The 24,710-nt window shown below is 35.6% G+C and overlaps 2 protein-coding genes across 2 annotated transcripts in view; one reads left to right on the top strand and one right to left on the bottom strand.

Annotated features, from left to right (window-relative positions):
* Window positions 1-24,710, bottom strand: part of LOC142354486 (uncharacterized) — a 161,701-nt gene that overhangs the window by 132,901 nt on the left and 4,090 nt on the right. The gene's annotated exons all lie outside the window — the stretch shown is intronic.
* LOC142354245 (neo-calmodulin-like) lies at window positions 1,386-23,040 on the top strand. The gene is made up of 4 exons (XM_075406500.1): window positions 1,386-1,627; window positions 4,896-4,997; window positions 11,328-11,454; window positions 22,762-23,040. Exons 1-4 carry the CDS (start codon window positions 1,552-1,554, stop codon window positions 22,910-22,912), a joined length of 456 nt encoding a protein of 151 aa, XP_075262615.1. The 5' UTR covers window positions 1,386-1,551; the 3' UTR covers window positions 22,913-23,040.

The following is a 24,710-nucleotide window of genomic DNA, read 5'->3' as shown; positions in this document are numbered from 1 at the left end:
AGAGCAACTGGAGTGAGTTTGATTAAAATCACTCCAGTTGCTCTACAAACATTAAAAATACACTCAAATAGAAAAACCGCTTAAACGACAAAAACCACAACATTCATCTAAACCCAAAAAAAAACTTTTAAAAATCGAAGGAGATTACAATAACATTTAAAATGCGTTTTTGCTCGATCAACACAAGAAAGTACCCAGTAATAGACAAATAGGAGCCTTCAAATCCTATTTTTACCTATGATAACGAACAGCCACAATTTGAAGATTATTATATTAATAACAATGCTGATTAATTTATTTAACATTTTAGAGCATGTAGATATCTAACCTTAAGGTTATAGTCTGAGTAATTTACATGTTTCAAAAAAATTCAATTATAACCAAAGGTGTGGGCGGTCTGATGTTTTCAAGCTAATAGTAGAACGTTTAAAAATGTTTTCATTAATTGAAGCAAATATTATGCTCTAATTGAGTTCTTTTGGACTACGTTGTCCTATTGGACGCATTTTAAATGTTATTGTAATCTCCTTCAATTTTTAAAAGTTTTTTTTGGGTTTAGATAAATGTTGCGGTTTTTGTCGTTTAAGCGGTTTTTCTAAATGAGTGCATTTTTAATGTTTGTAGAGCAACTGGAGTGATTTTAATCAAACTCACTCTATCATTAACTTAAAAAATTAAGAGCACACACACCTTTGGTTGTAATTAAAATTAAAGTTGATGCTGAAAAGGCCTTGACAAGCCGCACGTGATCAAAAAATTATCGCTCGTGTAGATCAAAATTTTTTGTACCTACATTTTTCTGTATTTATCTCACAGAATGAAAGAAAATTAGAAGTCTTTTTTGACTGATTCAGTTTTTCAAAAGATTGATATCAGTATTGCTTCGCTACTGGAAAATTATTGATATGTCACAGATGTCTTAATATGAAAAATTCTCTTGTTAAATAGTCACCCGCCCCTTCTGAGAATGAGGATGAACTTAAAAACCACTGTTAGATGTAAAAGAATATAATATTTAAAAAAATTTACTCGATTGAGGTATCAAAAAGTGATGACTCAGTCATTAAGAATCAAATTCAGTCATAAATTTTAGTTGAATTCCACCGACGGTTTAATGCAAAAAATAACAAGTCTGTCTTCACATCAAAGAGACTAAAAATTAAACATTTGCGTTAATTTTGTTTATATTTGTTACACACTTTTAGTCAATAAAATTACACTTAAGTTTCATGTTCAAATACAATCAACCATCTTAGAAGTATTTTTGTCGAGAGCCGGTTTTTGACAAGTAGAACAATAAATATGTTGTTACCATTTTTGGAGCGCATTGACCTCATAGTTTTATTCATTGGTGCACAATTTGGGAGCTTAAAGTCTCACTTTCTTTCAAATAGATAACCAAATTTATTTTCTTTGAAGCAATTCAGAAAGCGGCTTATTAGATTTGATTTAAATATTTTATACATTCAGTTTCCGAGTTAAAAAGTTTCCAAACAAAAAGTTTTTAAGTTGGTTATTTTCGAGTGAAAAACAATTAGACGAACTGCAAATATGTCTTCCAAACTCACTCAGATTGAACTTGAAGAGTATCGCGAGGTTTTCAATGATTTCGACCAAGACGGTTCAGGCATGTATTTATTTTTTGTTCTTTATCTAAATTTAAAATTTGATATTAAAAAGGATAAACAGTAGCAACTGGTCCAATTAATTTATATTTGGTAAAAAAGATTGGTCTCTAAATACTATCTTAACGGGCTTCTTCAGACGGGAAACGTTTTCAAAAAATAGTATTCCATTTTATTGCCGGGAGAGTTTAGTGTTAAATTAGTTAGAATTACTCTAGTTCTTTTTGAACTTCCCACGGCTTCCTATCTCTCTCGACGTTTTGTTGTTTTTGATGTTTTTTTTCCAGAGATTAAGAATTAGTAATAATCATTTCATTTTTTAGAAATTGAGAATACAAAAAATTGAATACGAATAGTTTAAAAAAGAGGGTATTTGCCACTGTTCCCTCATGAACACTTTGATCTTTAAAAACCTATCTGATCTTTAAAGTGGAAATAGTTTGCGATGCAGGTATAAAATTTTAACTGGGCAATTGTGTTTGCATTTTGTTCAATACTATAGCACCTTGATCGATATATTGCAGATATTCTCTCAGGAGAAGAAGCACAACAAGAGAAAAATTTTGTTAAATAGTTGCAAAATATTTATTTACATTTTGTTGGAAACGAGCATTCAAATGTCCAATATGACAACAGGAGTAGCTAATTTTTTTAAAGATCCGATGTATCTAATAAAAAAATAAAAAATAACGATATCTTAACTATAAACATTGCAGTGCATCAGCACTTTTTCTCTTTTTTTTCTGTCAGATTAAAGGAAACATGTTAATCGTTGTAGACCAAATATATTTTCAAAAACCAAAATACCTGTTTATAAAAATTGGGGTTGAGGAGTACAATTTTTAGGTTTCGTTTTAAAATCAAATAAAAATTTCATTTGAAATAAATCAAAACTGTTCCTATCATTTTGAGTTATACATTTTGGTTATCTTAGGAAAAATACTTCCATTAGCAACACAAAATTCTGACTGTACTTTACCTTTTTGTTCAAACCAATCAATAGCAAGAGAGCCTTGTCGGGAAAAATTGTAGGACCTTGGCTTAATTTTTGCCTAAAAAAGCTTGTTTTCAATTAGTTTTGGTTGAACCATTCTAATAGAAATCAATTTAATTAAAAAGATTTGAACAATTTTTGTTCCAGTTAAATTTTTGTTTTTCGAAGTTTTTACTGGACTTTTGAATCTTGACTTCTTTTGTTGTTTTTCCCTTTTTTAACCAACGTACCTAATGGAACCGCTATACGATGCTTTATAGTTTCTCTTAAATGGCATGCTTTGAATCAGGAAAACATTATTTAGTCGAGGTTTTTTAAATTGAAGTCACTGATGTTTTTAACAATTAACCCCGACCGTAATTCGACCGGAAAACATATAATTACGAAAATAACGCTTTTCTGGAAACTCATTTGTTATCTGCAGCTGCTCATCTTGTCGCAAAAACGAGTCTTTTCAATAGAGTAACTTACGTTCTGACGATGATAAAATGGTTAACCTTTCAATAAAATGCTAACATTTGTTTAGTCTCTTTTTGTAACCTGATTGTTGATCACTGTGCATTATACTACTTGAGCATAAATTTAAAGTTTTTTCTTGCATTTCCGAAAACCATCTGATCTTTAAAGTGAAAATACATTTGCGATGCACTCACAATTTTTAACTTAGTCGTTGTTTTTATATCTTGTTCAAATCTAGCATCTTCATTGATGTACTGCAGATATTTTCTCATATGAACATCTCAGAAAAAAATTTTTGTGACATCGGTGCCAACTATTTATTTAACATTTTTTGGGTAACAAAAGAAATCAAAATCTGAATAGCTTTTGCTTTTAAGTGCCTACAATATGGAACGAAACGGGCCTAATTATTCTCAGATCCAATTTTACTCAGAAGAAAAGAATCGACATCTTAATTTAAAATTTTGCAGTGCTTTAGCATTTACAAAATTGCTTGAAATAAACACTGAATGACGTCTTTAGATAAAAGATCAAAAACATTCAAAACGAAAACGTGAAAAAATTTCAGAAATTAAATCTTTTTTGAAGTATTTGGTTCGAATTACAAAAATCCTTTTCTCTCTCACTTGTTAGTTAGTTGAATTATTGTTGCTGAAATTGCAACAAATTTTTTAAAGTTGTCTGTTATTGAAATAATTCTTTGGTAACATTCCTTTACCGTTAGTTCTGATTTTTTATGAACCGACTTCAGCTGATTCAGATAAAATTACCATAAACTTTTTATCAGGTATTTTATGGACAAGCTCAGTGCATATCACGTAGTGCTCAACTTACTGCTTCTTAATGACAATTGGAAAATCCATATATAGATTTACTCTGTAAGTGCTCCTGGATTCGCCCTAGTTTTTGCTAGTTTAGAGAATTAATGTTCTCTTCGTTTACATTAGATTCATATAAAAATAAAAACAAACAGAAATAGGAATAGACGAAGACTTTTTTCATATAATTTTGTAGTTTGAGTGTTCAATATTCAATCAGTTCAACTAAATGATACTTAAAACATTACAGTGAAATTTCCACCAAATTCTGAAAATTAATAACATTTTAAAACTTTGCCATCATCAATAATCATGCAATTTTTTTTAAATTTTTCTTCGTAGAGTATCGCTAGCAGTAAAACTGATAGTGATCGAAAAAAAAATTCAATCAAAATTGCAAATCGGTAGAACCTGAGAACCTAATGTTATTTTTAATGAACTTTTTTGAAAACTAGTTTGCTGCTATAGATTGAAAATGCTATTTGAAAAAAATAATACCATTTATTGAAAATGCGATAGGCAAAATTGACAGTAAACATTTTCAATAAATGATATTAATTTTGATAGTAATTGATAGCAAAATTGATAGTAATTTTTGCCGTAAACAAAATTACATAGAGCATTTCATTTTACTGAAAAAGCAACTTTTGTAATAAAAATTCAAAACGAAAACGTGGAAAAATTTCAGAATGTAAGCATTTTTTGGAATGTAAACATATTTATGTAGAAAAAGAAATATTTTTCTACAATAAATTGAAAGAAAATGAGAAAACTATTAAATTGAGAGGTAATGCCGGTTTACTACGACATTAGTATGTTACTATGATCAAGGAGTTTACCTGCAAACGAAGAGAGCATTAACCCATTTCTTGTTGGTCATTTATATATTCTCTATAATTAGAAATAGCCCCAAATACCAATTCTTTTCGGCCATTTGTCTATCAGAGTTTTTTGAAGATTGGAAGCGAAAATTGTCGACGAAACAAATTATGATTTTAGGAGCTGTGTCAACTCAGGAATTGAAGCTCATGTTCAGGTCTCTGGGACAAGAAATATCAGATCAGGAGCTGAAAGAACTTGTTGACGAAGTCGACAAAGATGGTTACCTCACATTCTAGAATGTTCTCATGTTCAATAGTTTATTTACAGATTTCAAAGGCTTTCAAATTCAAGTTTTGCTTTTCTGAAGAAAACCGAGGAAATTATTTTAAAACATTTTACCATGAAATTCACAGTTGAAATTTTATTACGAGAGTCTAATGGCACCGAAAATAGCCTGCTTTCAAACAAAGTGGTGGCGACGTATAGATAAATTAAAAGGAAGAGATATGAATCAATACAGTCAACTTTAAAAGTTTGCAAAAAAGTTGAAATCCTCTATGAAAAAGAGTGGAAGTAATCAAACATTCAATCAAAGTTTTTGTTCAATTCAATGATTGAGTGATTTATGTTATCCTTTTCGGCAAGTTTGTCTGACAATCGGTAATTTTTAATTGCACTGCTTAACATAGACAATCGGATGTTTCCCACTTTACTTTCACAATATTATAATTTGGCCAAAGACGTGCCAACTAGCAAAGGGCCTAGACAACAGATTGAGCTAAAACCAGGTCGAATCTACATTACGCGTGGTCAATAAGTTTCAATTCAAGAGTAGGTTTTAAGCTCTTTTAATTGGTTAGCTCGATTCATAAAATGGCGCTTTGCAATCAACACACAAACGCAAAGCCTTTGGATGCCATAATTTATACGAGGACGGTAAGGAACCGGATACTAACACAGTGGAATATTCGGAAACCGTTACAAATACAAGGTTCTGGCTTGCAAAAATGAATCTGAAAGGAATTTCAAAGGATCTGAACAGCAAACCAGACAGCGAAAAGGAAAGCATGGTAGAATTACAACCTTCTGACAGTCAAAAGTGCTTTCCTCAGAAGCGTGAGAAAATTCACAATTGAAATACTAAAAGTCTCCTTTCCCGGACAAAAAATTCCGAGACAAATTGGCCAAACAGATCACCGAGAAATGGAGAAAAACATGGCCAGTTGAGATTGTCAAAATCGGATTCCTTCTACAAGCACTAAATCAGAAACTACCAATGTGACTTTGAATCTAAGTAAGAATGCAACGATGAAGTAGCCCAAAATAAATACAACCAAGGAACACAGCAGGTAACTTGGAAAAATTCTACTCCAGAAATGTTCCTTCCGAGGCAAGATAAAATCCTACTTTAAACGAGAGTTCAACAAAAACTTTGAGGAAATCCCAGATCAGATTACAGCAAACAATATGAAAAGGAGAATTAAAAGAACTTTTGCACTTAAGACACGAGCCCATTGCTTTATTTGGCAAAAAAAAACATTTCGGAAATAAATATTTACTTCAACTGCACAGACAAATAGGAATGATGTCACAAAGGTCAACACGACAAGATACAAAAATGTTCCAAACATAAAAAAATGCATTTACGTGTACAGAAGCAGGACAGAAATTACAAGGAACAAAAAAAACAAATAGATTATCCCGGAGAAGAGTCCAGATCAAGGAACCCAAACAGTTTCCGGGTGCAAAGAAATGTGAGATTCAAATAAAAATAAGTTTTAGAAAAGAACAGAAAGAAAACAAAGCAACCCGAAACCAAAGCCGTTAACCGTACACTAATAGATGGGTAACTCGGTCTTTACCCAGTTTTAGGTGCGCGACCCTAGACCGCTCTGATCAGACCATTTTCCAGACTTTGCCCTCTGATCGGACCATCATGCGACCCAAAGCCCTCTGATCAGACCATGGTGCGACCCAAAAAATCGTGCGACCATAGTGCGATACAAAAAATCTCTGATCAGACCAGCGTGCGACCCAAAGTCTTCTGACCAGACCGTAGTGCGATCATCAGACCATAGTGCGACCCAAGAATCGGTGCGACCAGAGTGCGGCCCAGAAAATTTGGGCTACTTTTGTGCGACCCGAAAATTCGTGCGATTTTCTAGCGACCAAATTTAGTGCGACCTCCGTGCGACAAAAAATTGGCATTACATAACAAAGACGTTGGGATGCAGATTCTTCTTCATAGAAACAATCCATTGCATCTATTCTATTTCGGCTTCCCTCTTAGTCTGCATGTTTTTTACGCCACCAGGCTCATTTGCTTTCTTTTTTACCTGACGTAACTGACAATAATTGAGATGACACTACCTTTCGAAAACAAAATTTGTTGAAAATTTTGACTAAACAATCATTGCAGACAAAATTTGAATAAATCAAAACTAAATTCCTGAAAAACTTGACACAAAAATTTAGGACGTGTATGTGGAATGTGGGACAAAAATAATTTTTGCTATAGCTTGCCTAGGAAAAATATAGTCTTTCATATGGAAATTTGCGATTAATTCTAATATTTAATTTTTAAGTATAGTTTTTTTTCATTGGGTCAAGAAGTTGTCCGAATCCAACTAAACGGGGTATGGAGTATCCCCTGTGTATGCAGAGTCTAAAATGCCAAGAATTTTTGCTATAGCTTGCGTAGAAAGAAAGTTATTATTTCATAGGGAAATTTGCGATTAATTCATATGTTAATGTTAAAATGTATATTTGATTGGGTGCTTTATTTGGTTTAATTTTGTTTTATTTTGGCGAAAAGTTTTTTTACCTAGTGCTATGCTCAATTCTCGTATAATTGTTTTATTTAACTCCGCCACTGCCGGTCCCAAGCCCGGAATGAAAAAGGAGGAGGGTAAAAAACAGATCATACTGGAAAATCTCAAAAAGTCGGTTCTTAACTGGACTAGGAGACTTTTCCGACACTACAGCTATATTTTGTTCAAAAAACGCTTTTGATCAGACCGTAGTGCGACCATTGTCCAGACTTCCGTGCGACCTATGATCAGACCATAGCGCAACTTTTCCCTCTGTTCAGATTGTACTGCGACCATTGTCCAGACTTTCGTGCGACCTATGATAAGACCATAGTGCGGCTTTGCCCTCTGATCAGACCGTAGTGCGACCATTTTCCAGACCATTTTCCAGACTTTGACCTCTGATTAGACCGTAGTGCGACCATTGTCCAGACCATTGTGCGACTCAAGCGTTTCCCAGACCATGTATTTTGGGTCGCACCACGCCACCGGTGTGCGACACAAATAATCTGATCAGAGCGGTCAGGGTCGCGCACCTAAATCTGGGTATGCCACAACTATGGATGACAATGCCAGTATTACTAACTTCAACAATACCATCAGAGTAAACGCGGCTATTAACTCAGTAGAAAACTTTAATCCGCATCGAATTCAATTTCAGTAAAATTGCTAAGTCCGAAGTTATTAACATGAGCAAAGTATAAAGGCAAAACGTATAAGCACAAACGTGCAATGTCACAACAAAACTTAGACGGTAAGGTTCTCTCGATGCTCTTTTTACCGGTTTTTGTCATTGACGTCAAAATAGGCTTGTATTCAGTCAGCTAATGTTTAGAAAGCCTAAAAATGTTAAGCCAAAAGCTATCTTAATTGTTAGATAATGTAGGCATATTTACCTAAAAATTGTTTAAACGTACTATTCTCAACGTTTTACTTATAATAGAACGCATTATGCACATTAGCAACAATTTCTGTTCGTATTTAATATGACATAATTTAACCGTAGCTAATAGCGCAGGACAAAATCCGATGGAAACAATTTTGAGGGATACCAACGCGGACTTCGAATAACCCGTGGCCATACGGGAGTATTATAATGTGGCTGTGACCTCTAGAAGACTGATCATTTTTTTAAATAATATAGACTTGAAAATATGTAGGGTACCAACTATCAACCCGTCTAGACGATAGTCCTACTTTGAATCAATTCAATAGCATGTCATAACCTCTTTTAATCCACTAGATCCATTCATTACGCATATACTAAATGAGGCACGGCCGTATATTAACGGAGCGACAATTGGTTTTAACAGAACATTTTTTCCGTTGTATAGCATATCAAAGCACGGATCTATTCTGTTTCACCACCCCAGCTTAGTGAACATAATTCTTTTATGACCCCCAGGCGCATGTGCTATTTTCTTACATAGTAACTTGCTATATAACAACACATAATTTGTAACTGGGGGTCATAAGAAATACTGGGGGGAACAGAATAGATCCCAAAGCACTTAAACATTTGAAGTGTCTGAAAACAGTTGTAGGTCTTGTCAATTGAGAGAAACTGCACCAATAATGCGAAAGAGCCATGTATGGTCATCTGGGTTCGGTCTCTTGACCTTCTCCAACCTTACCTATTAGTTAACCAATTGCGCTAGATGTCCTTATCTTAAGCGTTCCTCGAGCGTAATTCGAGGACATTTTTTATTGTCTAGCCAAATTCTAGGACACGTTTCTTTGTCCAGCCAAATTTCAGGACACTTTGCAATGTCCAGACAAATACCAGGACACCTTTTATTGTCTAGCAATTTCGAAAACGCTTGTTTTAGTTCCAGTCAAAGTCGAGGACATCAGTTAAAGTCCAGACAAATTTTTTTCAAAATTATTTTGTAAAAAATATTTTGTAACAAACATTTATCTAAGACTGTTTTTATGCCTTATGTCAACGGGGACCGTCTTTTAATAATTTCTGGCCTAGACTAGGGGAGCAATTCAGTAACTTTCCCAGAATAGCTGACATGATCTGGAATTCATCAAAAATGACACGGAATCTTGTCAAATTTTATCTTAACTTCAGCTCCATGTTATAACTGCGCTCAATGTTGCCTCAATTTCACTTTTATCTAATCTAGGCGGGCAGAATATATCCCAAATTTGTATTCAAAATAACTTAAGTCTTGTAATTGACTTTTTAAAATGATTAATTAGCTTCTGAATCAGACAAAATCCGAGCAAAATGTGACACGAATCAGCTTCTGAATCAGTACTGATATCGTTCTGATTTTTTCTGGTTCTTTTTTTGTTTAAACAAGTAAATTGAAAATATAACCCGGGGGTTAAATATTACAAGTTTAAAATTATATATACAAAATTAGTACAATGTTAAAAATCAAAATTAGTGGTTCCGTTTTTTAAAGGTAAAAATAACTTTTGAAGCCACCAACGTTCCTTTCCAACGGTACAAGTTTGAATTGTTGGAGCACATGCTGTTTTATCATGCGTTTAAATTTTGAGCGTGATCCGGACTTCACGCGGAAGTTTATTCCATTTTTGGATGTTTCTTTTTTGTAATGATCGACTGCTCGACTTTAGGAGAATTAGCTGTTCAGTTCTGTTGTTTTTTCTTACTAAGACATTACCACTCAGAGAAAAACTCTCAGTGCCATCTGATTTCAATAATGAAACATCATTCTTAAGTTTTGAAACGCTCATCTGGCTTATTAAAAGTTCTGCAGGCAAATTGTTAGATTTTACTAAGAGATCTGTAGATCTCTCAAACTTTTTTCTCATATAGCAAACTTTAATTCCCCAATTGATTTGTCGATTAATTCACTGCATTTCAGAGAATTTCAAGTTTTGACAAAATAGAGCACTGAACGTTAATTGAGAAAGAACTGGGGATTTGAATAGCATCAATCGTGCTTTCAGAGGTAACCGATAACGTATAAGATATATGGATCTAATCGCTGTGGCCATATTTGACAGGACTTTGTTGAGTTGTACAAGAAAATTTAATTTAGAATCAATCATTATACCCAATCATTTAGAATCAATCAAGTATCTGCAGTGATTTTGTGGCTTAATTTCTTGTCCCTGATATACTATTGAATTAAAATTTTCATTTTCTTTCGAGACGCAAAGAATTTCAGTTTTACCGGTATTCATGGTTAATTTGTTTTCCTTTAGATAATTATCTGTTTTCTCCAGTATTTCAGAAACAGATTTTTCCAGTTCGCTGACATTATTTCTGCTAAAATGGAAACATGTGTCATCAGCAAATTGATTTATGTCGAAGTTTCCTTGTACCTTTTCTCGAAAATCATTAATGTAGAGAAGAAAAACTAGTGGCCCTAAAACGGTTCCCTGTGGAACACCATGATTTGTTTCCAACTATTCTGAGTAAACATCATTTATCTTAACACACTGCTGTCTGTTTTTAAGAAATGAAGCAAATAAATCAACTGCACTTTCTGAAAAACCGTAAGCTTCAATCTTTTTGAGAAAAATTTCGTGCGATATTGAATTAAATGCTTTAGCTAGATCGATAAAAACGGCAACTGAAATTTTTAAGTTATCATAGTTTTCTTGTAATGCTTCGATTAAGTGTAAAACAGCATCTGTAGAAGACTTATGTTTTTGAAATCCAAACTGTGTACCGTTCAAGATTTTTTCTTTTTGCATAAATTCGTTAACCTGATTGAGAAGTATACGCTCAAAGAGTTTTGCAAACATTGGAGTAATTGAGATAGCGCTGAAATTGCCTTCGAAATAGGTACCGATAGAGTTATGTTTAATGCAGGTAATGGGGAAGTTGACTTTGAGGAGTTCTGTGAGATGATGGCCAAGAAGATAGCAGAACAAGGAGATGTTGACATTGAGAGAGATCTCCAGGATGTGTTCAAACTATTCGACAAAAACAACAGAGGGTAAATAATGTCAACAATCTTGAAAATGTTGACAGGGACAGCCCCAGTCTAGGCCAGGACTTTGAAAAAACCATTGTAGTCTAAAATAGGTATAAAAGAGACCACTCCCGGCCTGATTGGCTCAAGTACAGTTTAGCACTACTGAATGCCTGAACCTCAGCTCAACACAAATATTCCTTGCGGAACTTTAGGTTGAATGAAAATTGTCACAGTTTTACCTTGTCTTACGTTTTACCAAGAAACGATCTAACGACGTTACGTTCAACTATAGTCCAAATATCAGTGAAAAAAAAATTTAAATCTTTAGATATTTTACGAAAAACATTTTTTAAAATTTTTTTGAAAGCACATAGAAAATTTCGAAATAAATTTAATGTCCTAGTGAACAAAATATTGAAACCTCTGGCATTTTAAAAATGACACGTACGTGTTTCCAGGTACATTTCTGATTTATCATTGTTTCCTATGAGCGGAAATTGGTTTAAAAAATTGTTTTCTTGCTAGCTTTTTTTTATCAATTAACGCTCGAGAAGTCTTTTAAATTACAATCGGTCATGGCTCTTCTTTGGTTATTCTTTTAGTAAATTGATAGAAAGGCTCAATGAAAAACCCTATAAAAAACTCCAGAATCGACTTAAAGTTCATTATAGATTATTTGGTTTGATTTTAAATAGTATGCTGGATATTATGTATTAACAGTGAATATTGGGCTACCCGTAGGATTATTCAAGTTTTTGCATCAGTCAAGACTGTCATTTCTAGTAGGTTTTGTAATCATTTCCACTTGAGTATGAAGAGGGTTTGTTTTCATTTATTATACCTCAAAACGTCGTTCGCCTTTTCATTTTGAGAGACAACTTCAACGCAAAATAGATTAGGCAAATACAGGCAGCAGTGTGTCTCTACATTGAGGTACTGAGTTGTGATCAGAGGAATTGAAGATATCATATAAATTAAATTTGCTTTGAGTTCAAGTAACTAATTCACAAAATTGCATCCAAAAACAATTTGGAAAATTAAGCAACACATTTTTTTCAGAGATTTCTATTAAAAAGAGCCATAAAACAGTAACTTAAGTATGATAGTAAATTTGCTCTAGAAATAACAATATGAAGCCAGCGATCACAAAAAAACTGCAGCCAGTTTTTTCTGCCTACACGCAGTTTTCTAGGAATATTCAATAAGTAATTATCAAAAATTCACAATCGCTGCCTATATTCTGGAGCTGAATGCATTGTAGTGGTTTTAAATGTCAAGTGAAAACGAGCACATTTTGCAGACTCGATGGCGTTAATCTAAATTATTGAAAGTTTGTCAGGCCGTTTGACTGTGAAAGACTCGATTTTAATTACCCAAGTGAAGTAGATGATAATTCAATAACAAGTACAACAATGGCAATTACAAAATTTTTGAATCAATTTCCCCAAAAAAAGGGTTTACCATAGTCATTTTCCTTATTATTTGTCATCAACATTGATGCCCAGTGGATTATTTGCCATATGTGCACTATTTACCATCTCTGTCCGATACTGATTCGACATGGTTAAGAAAAGTCATGCAAGTTTTCAGCCATAACAACATGAGAAATCATGAAGAACAGTCAATTTGACAAAACATCGGAACTGAAAACTGATTAATTTATACTAAACCATTGTAATCCATTATTATTTCAATAATCAAATCAATCTCACAAAGTTCCTAAGGCGCCCAATGTAACATTCTGGCGCCCAACGAAAGAATGGACAGCTAAAATTTCATTCTCGAGAATTTTTTTTCTCGTGATCAGGGTGGAGAAGGAAATTTTAGACAAAGACCCATCCCATACAACCCAGCCCGAGGCAACCCATCATTGCCCAGCCCAACAGAATGTTTATATCTGGGACTCCCTTGATTACCTTATTTTTATTTCCTTTGACTCTGGTGATTCCCCAGTAATTTCCCCAGCGTTGTTTTTTTTCTCGCACCTAGAGAATTTTTTCCGGACGTGTTAGCAATTTGCAATAAATTTCAGTCCTTTTTTTATTGCTCCGATACCGCCAGACGATTTTTTCGCTATTGAAAAACCGACATTCGTGCCATGTGGTTCAGCATAAACCTCGGTTTGTGTCCGCATGTTACTGTGGTTATTTGGTAGATTTGGGTTTATCATTCCGGTATTGGTAGTTGATGGTATCCGCTAAGGTTCAGTAAGGCTTGGTAAGGTTTGGTAAATATCGGTAAGGTTCGGTTAGGCTTGGTAAGGTTTTGGTAAATATCGGTAAGGTTCGGTTAGGCTTGGTAAGGTTCGGTAAGTTTTGGTAAAGTTTGGTAAAGGTTGGTAAGGTTCGGGAACTATTGGTAAGGTTTGGTTTGGTAAGGTTTGATCAAGTTCAGTAAGTGTTGGTAAGGTTCAGTAGTTTTGGTAAGGGACTGTAACGTTTTGGTAGGTTTTGGTAAACTTTGGCAAGTTGCGTTAAATTTGGATTAAATTTGGTTCATTAGGTTTGGTAAGTATTTGTTAACCGATAGTTACATAAAAAGGTTTTGGCCTTGAGGTTTGTTCAACAATGCTACTAATAGAGGCTAAATTAATTTCAAAGCTCTAGATAACCTCAACAAAACAGAGTTAATGGTTCTTAATCGAACCGGAAAATCAACAAGAGTTGAGCATCAGGTAAATTCTACAATTTCACAAACGCCAGCAATGGGTGAAAACGAAGAATCCTCTGTTGATCCTCATTTGAAACACATTAAAAACCAAAACCAAATTGAATCGTGCATCGAATTTGTTGTTTCAGGAATCGATTCCTGGGAAGACACTGAAACTCTAGAAGAAACATTGTGCGAAATTAAAGAGTTGCAAGAGAAACTCGACAAGTCTGTTCAGGAGCTTTTGGACATCTCGCCATCAGAAGACGCAGATATGCTCTGTTTTGAACTTAGCAAACTAAAAATCAAGATTCGAAAAACAACCGTTGCCCTCCGCAAACAGAAAAATAAACTCAAAGCTCAGAACTAAGCAATGTTCCATCAGGCAACTTTAGGGTAACATTTGATAGTAGCAGCAGTAACCCAACAGTTCTTAACACTAACAGGACCTCTACATTTTTCTCAGCAACTGCTGGGAGCGGAGTGTCAGGTCAATTGTTTTGTCGGACTCGGCAGCGCCAGCTAGGTCAGTTCAATCCAATTCCATTTCGCCACCGGCTAATATGGAAAAAATATGGGTTTCTCAACGGCTACTTCATCTGGAAATCCTGTTCAGAGTGCCTTGTCTTCGGAACCGTTTCTTGCTAACTCAAACAATAGTTCAGCCGACCAGGACACATCATTTCATCTTTTGAACAGCAATCATGGACATTCCTTCCAAATCAACAAATCTCAGATCCATCGACGTCCGCTACACTTGGCTCTGTTTCATATCAGAACCCCATCTCCATGTCCACTTGTTTCCAAAAATTTGTGCCCAAGTAGCAGGCAACAAAATTTGATGGCAATCCACTTGACTAGATGAAAGGGTTCAGCATTTTTCAAGCCACAATAGATCGTTCGCCTAAGTCACTATCAGAAAAAATGATACATCTTCAATCGCTATTAACTGGAGAGGCAAAGCATTTAATAGACGGATACGACTGCAACGCTAGTCTGTATGTCCCAGCGTTGAATCGTCTTGAGGAACACTTCGGCAACCCAAACAGGATAGTAAATGCCTTTCTTGATAAATTCTCGCAGTTCAAACCACCTAATCTGACTCTGCCTGAAAGTTATACTCAATTTTTAGCCTTTCTCCTGACCCTAGTGGATACATTTCAACAACTTGGATTCAATCACGACATTCATTCTACTGCAAATCTCCATCAGGCATTAAATAAACTTCCAACACCAGTCCGCCTGAAGTGGAACAAGTATGCCCTCGAAAAGTTTTCACTCCAGCCGTCTCTTAAAGACCTTTCTGAGTGGTTATCAATCTACGCAAAGGCTTGTAGAGATTTGCCAGCGCCCATATCGGTAACACGACCCAGCCATGGAAGATCAAACTTTGCTCATAAACCATGGATTCGGAAAACTCAAAGTCCCTTGCCCTCATCTGCGTGAACGACAAGCAATGGTCAAAAAGGTGGCCTTTTTTGACGGTAACAAAGAAGGCCCCTTCAGAACTGTTGTTTGCCCCAGTAATGAGACCTGTCAGTATCTCTACAAATGTTCTCATTTCAAGAGCCTTTCTCTTTTCGATCGGAGAGAACATGTCAAAAACTTAAAACTTTGCTACAATTGATTTGGCAGTCATCATGTTCAACATTGCAATTCAAAAAATGGTTGTCGAACAGGCAGTTCTGGCCAAAAGCATACTCCATGAGAGCTTTGGAGACATAAATCAGAGAGTGAAGCCGCCATCGGCCGTTAAATCCGTTCATTTACACGGAACAGGACAAGTAGCCCTTGTTCCGGTTGAACTTTCCAATGGTGTAAAAACTCTTAATACTTATGCGTATCTAGACAACGGAAGTTGTCAAAGCTGGCTGCTTACATCTGCAGCAGCAGAATTGGAGATTGACAAGAACACAGTCGCTGAAGTGCCCATCAGTAGCTACCATACAACTAGAGAAATAGACTGTTCTCAAATTTCGGTCCAAATCAAGCCATACAGATCCCAGAATACCTCAGTAGTTTCAATTGATGTGCTAGCAGTACCAGATCTCAATATGACGCCAGTTAAAACCAGTGAGCTGAACAAACTTTGTAGTAACTTTGATCACCTTAAACACATCACGTTTCCAAATGTCAAACAAAATCAAGTGTGTATAATCATCGGAATTGATAACCTTGAACTAATCCACTACAGTGAGATATTTAAAAGCCCGAAAAACACACTTTGGGCTGTCAAGACACCATAAGGCTGGACTTGTGCCGGAAGCAGCAAAATAATTGCAGATGAGCAAAAATCCAGTTCTCAACCCAAAATTGTTCCCATGGCCCATTGGACAACGAATTTTTCACCAAAGTTCAGGATTGGATGAAGATCGAAAATTATGGCATTGCATCAAAGAAAAAAGCGCTGTCCAAGAACGATGAAAAGTCTTTGGAAATTTTATAATCCACAACCAGATTCAAGGATGGTCATTACGAAGTTGGCATACTGTGGAAAGAGAACGCAAAATTGCCGAATAACAGATGGCTTGCTGAGACAGTTGAAGCAGCTAAAAGCAACGCTTTCCACGAAGCCAGTATTAAGAGAAAAATATGAAGAGAATTTGCAAAAGGACTTGCACAACGGATATGTTATAAAGAATAATACTTGTACCGACAACACAAAATCAGTTTCTTATGTATCTCATCATCCGGTCTCAAACGAAAATAAGCCCGGAAAACTTTGACGGGTGACTAACGCATCCAGCATCTTTCAAGGCCAATCTCTCAACTCAAATCTGCTGAAAGTCCTTGACTTGCTCAGCAATCTTGTTGGGATTATTTTGCGTTTCAGAGAAATTCATATCGCAATATCCGCCGACATTGTGCAGATATTTATGCAAGTCAAAGTTGTTCCTTCAAACCATTCATATCATCGTTTCTTGTGGGATCACAACGGCAAAATAGAAGAATATGAATACACTAGCCACATATTTGGTGCAACGTCATCACCTTGCATTGCATCGTACGCTCTACGTTGTTCTGCGAAAGATAAACAGAAACAATTTCCTGAGGCTTCCCATATTGTTGAACGCAATATCTACATGGATGATTTTTATATACGTTGAAAAGGCTGTAAACATAATGAGCAGCACTAAAGCTTGCCTGTCTCTTGGGGGTTTAAACCCCATCAAGTGGAATTCTAAATCGGCTGCGTTTTTGCAACAAGTCAGTAGGGATCAACTTTTAAACACAAACAAAGCTTCACCTCATACTCAAAAGGTCCTTGGATTACCGTGGAATGCAAAAACAGACACTTATGTAATCGAGAAAAAAACCGTTCAAGAATTTTCACTTGGATAGCACTATGGTAACGCAAAGAAAACTTCTGCGGTTTGTTGCAGCCATTTTTCGCCCTCTAGGCTTTATAGCACCACTCAGCATCCGAGTTCGTAAAAGTCTACAGGCCGCCTGGAACCATTGACAAAAGTGGGACAAACCATTGAACCTCAATGAATTTGCAGGTTTAACTCAACTGCAAAATGAACTACGAGACTTTTCAAAACCTCGCTGTTTATTCATTAACAAAGCAATAAAGGAAACAGCTCTCCAAACCTTCTCAGACGCGTCGGAGTATGCACTCTCAGCAGTTTCGTATCTTTGGATTGAATACTTGGATAAAACTGTTCAAGTGAAATTCATAATGAGAAAAACCTAGCTCTAATAAAAAAAATGACAATTCCAAATCTCGAGTTGCAAGCAGCCGTCTACGCAGCTGAGCTCGCACAATTCGTGAGAGAAATGCACGACATTCACATAAAAGAAAAAGTTTTTTGGTCCGATAGTACAACATTTTTTTATTGGCTCAGAGCCCCAGAGATACGTCATCGCATATTTGTTGCTAACAGGTTGGCAAAGATAATTGATGTATCAACAGCACATGACTGGAACTACATCACCTCAGCTGACAATCCAGCCGATGATGGCTCAAGAGGCTATGAAGTTAAACAGATGGACTGCAGTTCTCGATGGCTCAATGGTCCTTCTTTTCTACAGTTACCAAAAAGTGACTGGCTATGTCAAGACATCTTGAAAGCCCGAATTTCGAACGTTCTCATCGTTCATCCGTTGCAAACCAATCTGCACTCAGCAAATGAATGTCCCATCGACATTGCATGCTTCAGCAACTGAAATCGCTTGGTTAGAATTGCAGCAAACTGCTTATTCTTCCTCGATCGTTTGAAAAAACAGAGCATTTGCTTACCGCTCGCACATCACACACTGGCCTACAAGTACCTAATCGGCGTTGCTCCAAGTCAGAACTTTGGAGATGAGAATTTGTCTTTACAGAAAGGCAAGGAGATACTTCCGTCAAGCCCTCTAAAGACACTCTGTCCTTTTGTTAACGGAAGGAATGAACTCCGCGCCAAAGGTTGGCTGTCTATGGCAATGGTCTTAGAAACTGCTCGCCATCCGTTAATTTTAGACGGGGTTAACCCAATCGTTAAGCTCCTCATCAAAAACACTCATGTAGTGATTAGTCACTCTGGTGTTGAACAAACACGCTCCTTTCTAATGGAATACTATTGGATTCTGATATGCCGAGCTGTTGTTAGACAAACAATACGTCAGTGCATTCCCTGCCGAAGAATGGCTCAAGAAATTAATCCACCTCAGATGTCAGATCTGCCAAGTGAACGTTTACCGCTCTAAAATCACTTTGCATTTGCAAAAAAAGGTCTGGACTTCATAGGTCCTTTACCTATGAAATAGTGTGATAAATTCGCTACCCGTTATATCCTTCTAGTTTCGTGCTTAGTTGTAAGAGCCGTTCATTTGGAAATTTCGGAAAGTTTTTCTACAGATTCTACAATGAGTTGCATCTGCAGATTCATTAGCCGCCACGGAAAACCAAAATTTTTTTATTTTGACAACGGAAAATCTTTTGTCGGCTCTTGTTCCGAATTGAGAAAAGGAATAGAAGCTCTCAGATCCTCGCCAGAATTTGCATCAAAGCTCCACATCTTAGACGTAGAAATCAATTGGAAATTTAACCCCCTCTGGTTCCGCTTTTTGGCGGCCGCAAGGAAATGTTAGTCCAAGTTTTCAAACTCTCCCTCTACAAAGTCATTGGCTCAAAAACGCTAACAGACGAAACGCTGTCAACATTCACTCGTGAAATTGAGTGCAACATGATTTCGCAACCATTGACGAATGTTTCTAGCGATATAAACGATCCACTCCCTTTAACGCCAAATCATCTCCTTTTGGGTACACCCTCAATCAAGCTTCCCTCAGGAGTCTTCTCTCAAATCAAAGTAGTAGTTACTAAATCTTGGAAAACATCACAAATTCTAGCCCAACTTTTTTTGGAACCGATTTATTAGAGAGTATCTCCCTAACCAGCAGAAACGCTCTAAATGGCCTAAAATAAATCAGAACTTAAAAGTTCACGACTTAGTCTGGATTTTGGAAGATTTCACTCCTCGTGGTCTCTGGCCTCTAGCAAAGGTAATAGAAGTGTATCTAGGCTCGGATAAAATTGTTCGGTCAGTCAAAATAAAGTCTGCATACGGTGAAAAGATCCGCCCCGTTCTCAAGCTAAGTAAAATTTCTGTAGAGTAAATTACATTCACATTCAACGGACAAATTCACATCATTTTAGCACTAAGCTTCCAAAGATTCCTCCTGCAGAAATCTACACTATCGTTAATGTGAAGTCACATAACTTACTTGTCGATCAAAAAACGATTTGAAAAATCCAGTACATTAAAAGGTCCGTCACTCTTGAGTGGTAATATTCAGGTACAGGTAGGTACGGTTAGGTACAGGTAAGTACGGGCCGCAACAGATAGGAATCTCGTTTTCGCGCTGTGTAGAAATTTGCTACACCGCAGCAACCTCCGCTTTAGCCTTTTTCGCTTGTGTCGCAATTTTCAGGTACTACAATTTTTGGTCATTACCCGCTCCGTCAGTTAGAAATGCCGATTTGAAAATGATTTGCTTTGTTGTCTCTTGTAACCATCTTTTTCTTCCCTCAGTTATTTTCTTGAGAATTATTTATTGGCTACAGAATTTCAACCTAACAGAGCATCGTCTTTACGGAAGCCGACTATTCTTTGCAACCCTGCAAATGGGGCCGGCAATGTCATCAACATTGATGCCCAGTGGATTTTTTCCCATATGTGCACTATTTACCATCTGTGCCCGATACTGATTTGACATGGTTAAGAAAAGTCATGCAAGTTTTCAGCCATAACAACATCAGAAATCATGAAGAACAGTCAATTTAACAAAAACTCGAAACTGAAAACTGATTAATTTATTCTAAACGATTGTAATCTTTTATTAGTTCAATAATCAAATCAATCTCACAAAGTTCCTAAGGCGGCCAATGAAACATTTTTATTTTTTTAATATTCAAACCTAAAGGTCGCTGAATGAGTTGGCTGCGCTTAACAAATAGCAAATCAACTCAAGTCTAAATCGAATAGTAAAGTTGGATTAGCATGAAAAGCAAAATTGAAGGCTACATTCTATCGAAGCCAAATTGATTTCTTCACTTTTGTCAAGATTTATACGTAGTATCTAGGAATTTTCAACGAATTGAGCTCAAATTGAATACAAGATATCCCATTTGGTATGCCATATGCCAAATTCAGTCCAGACACAAAGACAAAAGTCAAAGTGGCTGCCACCGTATAAGTATGCAGAAAGCCAAACTCAGTGTATTCAATGAATCTGATGACGAAGCAATCTCCAATTAACCAACAGTTAAGAATTGACCAGTAAAACACTTAAAATAGAGCTTGAAAAACTGCAAAAAACCTTTCCAATATCGTTAAGTTTGAAAATAATATCCAGTGTGTATTTACTCAAAATTCTTGAGTGGTGAAATACTGCTTATCTTGCTTTGCTTTTGTAGATCAAATTAGTGATTGTACAGTTTATTTAATTTGACTTGATAAAAGAAGATTATTTTTGATATTCTCAAACTCCTCTTTCTTAGGAACGAAATTCCTATGTAAAGAAAAATTTTGTGCAAATCATAAAGTCAGTTTCTCTCACTGGCTTTAACGAAGCCTACTTTTGTTTGACATTGGTGTTACTGAAAACAATAAAAAAGACTTGCTGACATTTAAAATGATTTAAGAAAAATCTATTTTTGTTGAGTTACATTTGCTGTAGTTCTGACTGTTTTCGCAATTTTTGAGATTGAAGTATAGCCAAGTTATAGTACTAAAATTTGTTGAAATAAGAATTTCGTTTTTTGTTTTTTAACTTGACTTATTAACAAAACTCGACAAAAATTGATTGCTTTGTTATAGAATTATTTTGATGTTCTGAGTGGAATAAATTTGTTAAACAGCAAAGCTGAACGATTTCTTATTGGGACTATAATTGAGTTTGAAGTATACATCGGTAATCTACAATATTGCGGATAATACAATAAAATTCGGACAGATTTTAAGTTGGGCGGTGTCAAGTTCTCCTTGTCTTTGATAGAAGAGCACAATTTACATTGGAGACAGGAGAATTAATTCGTTGTCACTATATTTACATCGGCTAATAACTGGACAATGTCAACAGATTATCTTCCCAAAAGCTGGTAGTTTCCTTCATTTTGGAACCCGTCCATCTGAATAAATAAACAAGTGCTTTCTTCAAAATTTTCCTAGATAGCAATTTTTGCACAACTGATTCTGCTATTTAAACTGGTTGTGATTGAAACTGTAGTCACATTAGCAGACAGTTTGTCATCTTTGCTATGACTTAAACTGTTATAACAACCCTTATAAAGTTTTTCCTTTTCTGAGAAAACTATGAGTCATATTTGCTATCAAGCAAAGCACTGATAGCATGGAGAAAATAAAAATATTGCTTTTGGCGTTTTTGTTCAAATCCTAAAGCTGAAAACTTCTGACAACAACCATGTTTCCCAAAACAGAGCACACATTTTTTCGCTGAGTCGTTACTTACACGGGCATAACGCCAATTCAATTTCCTTACTGGGCCAGTCTAATTTCATTACTTTTTCAGTACTATGGTCATGTCACTTGATGTCAGTTGGTATCACTTGGTATCGATTTTCAGGGGCCTCGAGAAAGTACAGAAAATCTGAAGCAACAACCGAATCTCGTTAAAAAATTTTTCGGAAATCAAAATTTTTATTCGCAGAATTTTGAAAAGTTGGTTTTGACTTGCGAATCAACCTCCAAGTGTTATCCAACTCCTAGATAAGACTTGTCAGACTTGTAGCACTTGTATTTAGACTTACCAAGTACTTTGAAACGAAATAAGACTTGAATTTAGACTCAAACAGTACTGATACAGACTTGGAGTTCGGTCCGGCTATTATCGTCTGGATGCCTCTTATCATAGTTTAGTTCAGGGCCTCGGCTTCGGGGAACTCTCTTCTTCGAGGGCATATATCTTAAATGCATAAATATCGCACCTATTCTTTTGCACCATCTAATTTGTCATCTATTATTTAATCTTCCCTTTTTTCGGGCGCTAACTGGGTGCTGATCTTTCCTAACAACCTCTTGGTGCTGATCTGGCTAACTGGGTGCTGATCTTGCCTCGGGGTATTTTTTTGGTTACTATTTACGAACACTTTTTACGCAAACAAAAATGAAGCACCTTTTCAAATTCCCTCTTGATTAGTCCAAACCAATGATTATCTTCGCATTTTTCTAGATACATCACCTTCGATGATCTGAAAAAATGCTTGAAGATGTTGTCAATAAAACTTCCAGAAGACAAAATCCAGAACATGATTACAGAGGCCTCGACTGCCGGAGATGACCGGGTCTACTTTGACGACTTCCGATACATGTACTTCTGTTAATAATTCAGGTGACATTGAACAGCTACTAAATGACAACTGTAATATGTTCAAAATTGTTCATACTGTTTTATAATTGTAAATTTTCCCCCTTTTCCCCCACCTCCCCCGGTATGTGACATCTGCTACTGATTTCTACATTCCAAGATTATGTACCTCGATACAAGATCTCGTGAAAATCTTGCAAGAATTTTTAAGTATCATCGACATTTTCACCTGGTTTATGAAAAAAAACAACGGAAAAGGGTAATGAAAGCTGCAACTTCATGTAAAATATTCTTAAATTATGATTGCTGACTAAAAATTACTTAGTTTTAAATTTGAGTTTTTGTTTCGCATTGTTTGGCGTAAAAAAGAAGCTAGACGGTTTTCTTAGTACCTTGGGGGCTAAGGTCTGAGCAAGAGCACTAATGCAAAAATATACCAGTACCGGATACAAACCATCAAAAAATGTACTTGCAAGCCTGATGTGCTTGTCCTTACTCATTATACTCCCAAGTTCTCGAAATTGGGAATCAGTTATGAACACATCTCTTGTTTTGTCTGGTTTCTCAAAGTTAAGCGTACCTATCAAAGTGTACGTGTAACAAGTACAGCTTCTTGACATGCGGCGGTGAGCTTATGAGTTGTTAATATTTGCTCATCGCATACACAATTCGATCACGATATTTCGCTTAATTTCAATTTTCGGGTTTAAGCTAATTTATTTCTAATTGATAAGGATCCCGATCTCCAACCAAAACATTTAAATACTTTATATTTAAAAATTATTCCACCAAAAATATTAAAACAGCGATGAATTTATTTTAAGTTTAAGTTGAAATTGAATGATTTATTGGTTTTTAAATGTTTTTTCAGTTTTTCTCATCAGCTCAATCGTTCATAATTTGTGAAGACAAAGTTTAGCTGTTTCCAGTTCCCTCGTCTTTTAATAAGCCATGCTATTATTTAAATATAATGCTTATTATTACGTCTGATTTTATTGGAGAATATATTTTCGGGCATAGGATCTATGTTTTATAAGAAAAAAATCGCCAATCTAAAAAACGGTTGAGTTTTTTGATTTCGCCAAATGATATTTGGGATAAATTTACCCTCATTTTGTACTTAAAGCTCACAGCAAATTTTCAGTTTTCTTTTGTTGCGTAGAAATACATCAAACAGCAATTGTGAATGTTATTATCGCTATTTGATGTATTTCTTCCCAACAAAAGAAAACTAAAAATCTGCTGTGAGCTTAAAATACAAAGTGAGGGTAAAGTTATCCCAAATATCATTTGGCAAAATTAAAAACTCAACAGTTATTTTAGATTTAGATCGCCAAATGATATTTGGGATAACTTTACCCTCACTTTGTACTTAAAGCTCACAGCAAATTTTTAGTTTTCTTTTGTTGCGAAGAAATACATCAAACAGCAATTGTGAATGGTATTATCGCTATTTGATGTATTTTTTCCCAACAAAAAAAACTAAAAATCTGCTGTGAGCTTAAAATACAAAGTGAGGGTAAAGTTATCCCAAATATCATTTGGCAAAATTAAAAACTCAACAGTTATTTTAGATTGCCGAATTTTTCTTATAAAACATAGATCCTATGTCCGAAAATCTTTTCTCCGATAAAATCAGACGCAGTAATAAGCATTTTTTGAAATACTCGCGTGGCTTGCAAAATTTTTCAAGACGAGGAAACTTGAAGCAGCTAAACTTTGTTTTCATAATTAAACGGTTATTAAGATATGTCGAGATTTTGCCAAAAGCTGTAAAAAGATTTCCATGTTTGTTGTGATTAGATCGTACCAAG

Source organism: Convolutriloba macropyga, chromosome 15 (assembly GCF_964194025.1).
Source record: "Convolutriloba macropyga chromosome 15, txConMacr16.3, whole genome shotgun sequence".
Taxonomy (NCBI): domain Eukaryota; kingdom Metazoa; phylum Xenacoelomorpha; order Acoela; family Convolutidae; genus Convolutriloba; species Convolutriloba macropyga.
The sequence above is the reverse complement of the archived record's forward strand: the minus strand, read 5'-3'. Positions and strand labels throughout refer to the sequence as shown.

Coding starts and splice junctions, on each gene's coding strand:
- LOC142354245 (XM_075406500.1), top strand. CDS start 1,552: ATGTCTTCCAAACTCACTCAGATTGAACTTGAAGAGTATCGCGAGGTT. Junction 4,998..11,327: donor TGACGAAGTCGACAAAGATG/GTTACCTCACAT, acceptor TGTTTAATGCAG/GTAATGGGGAAGTTGACTTT. Junction 11,455..22,761: donor TTCGACAAAAACAACAGAGG/GTAAATAATGTC, acceptor GCATTTTTCTAG/ATACATCACCTTCGATGATC.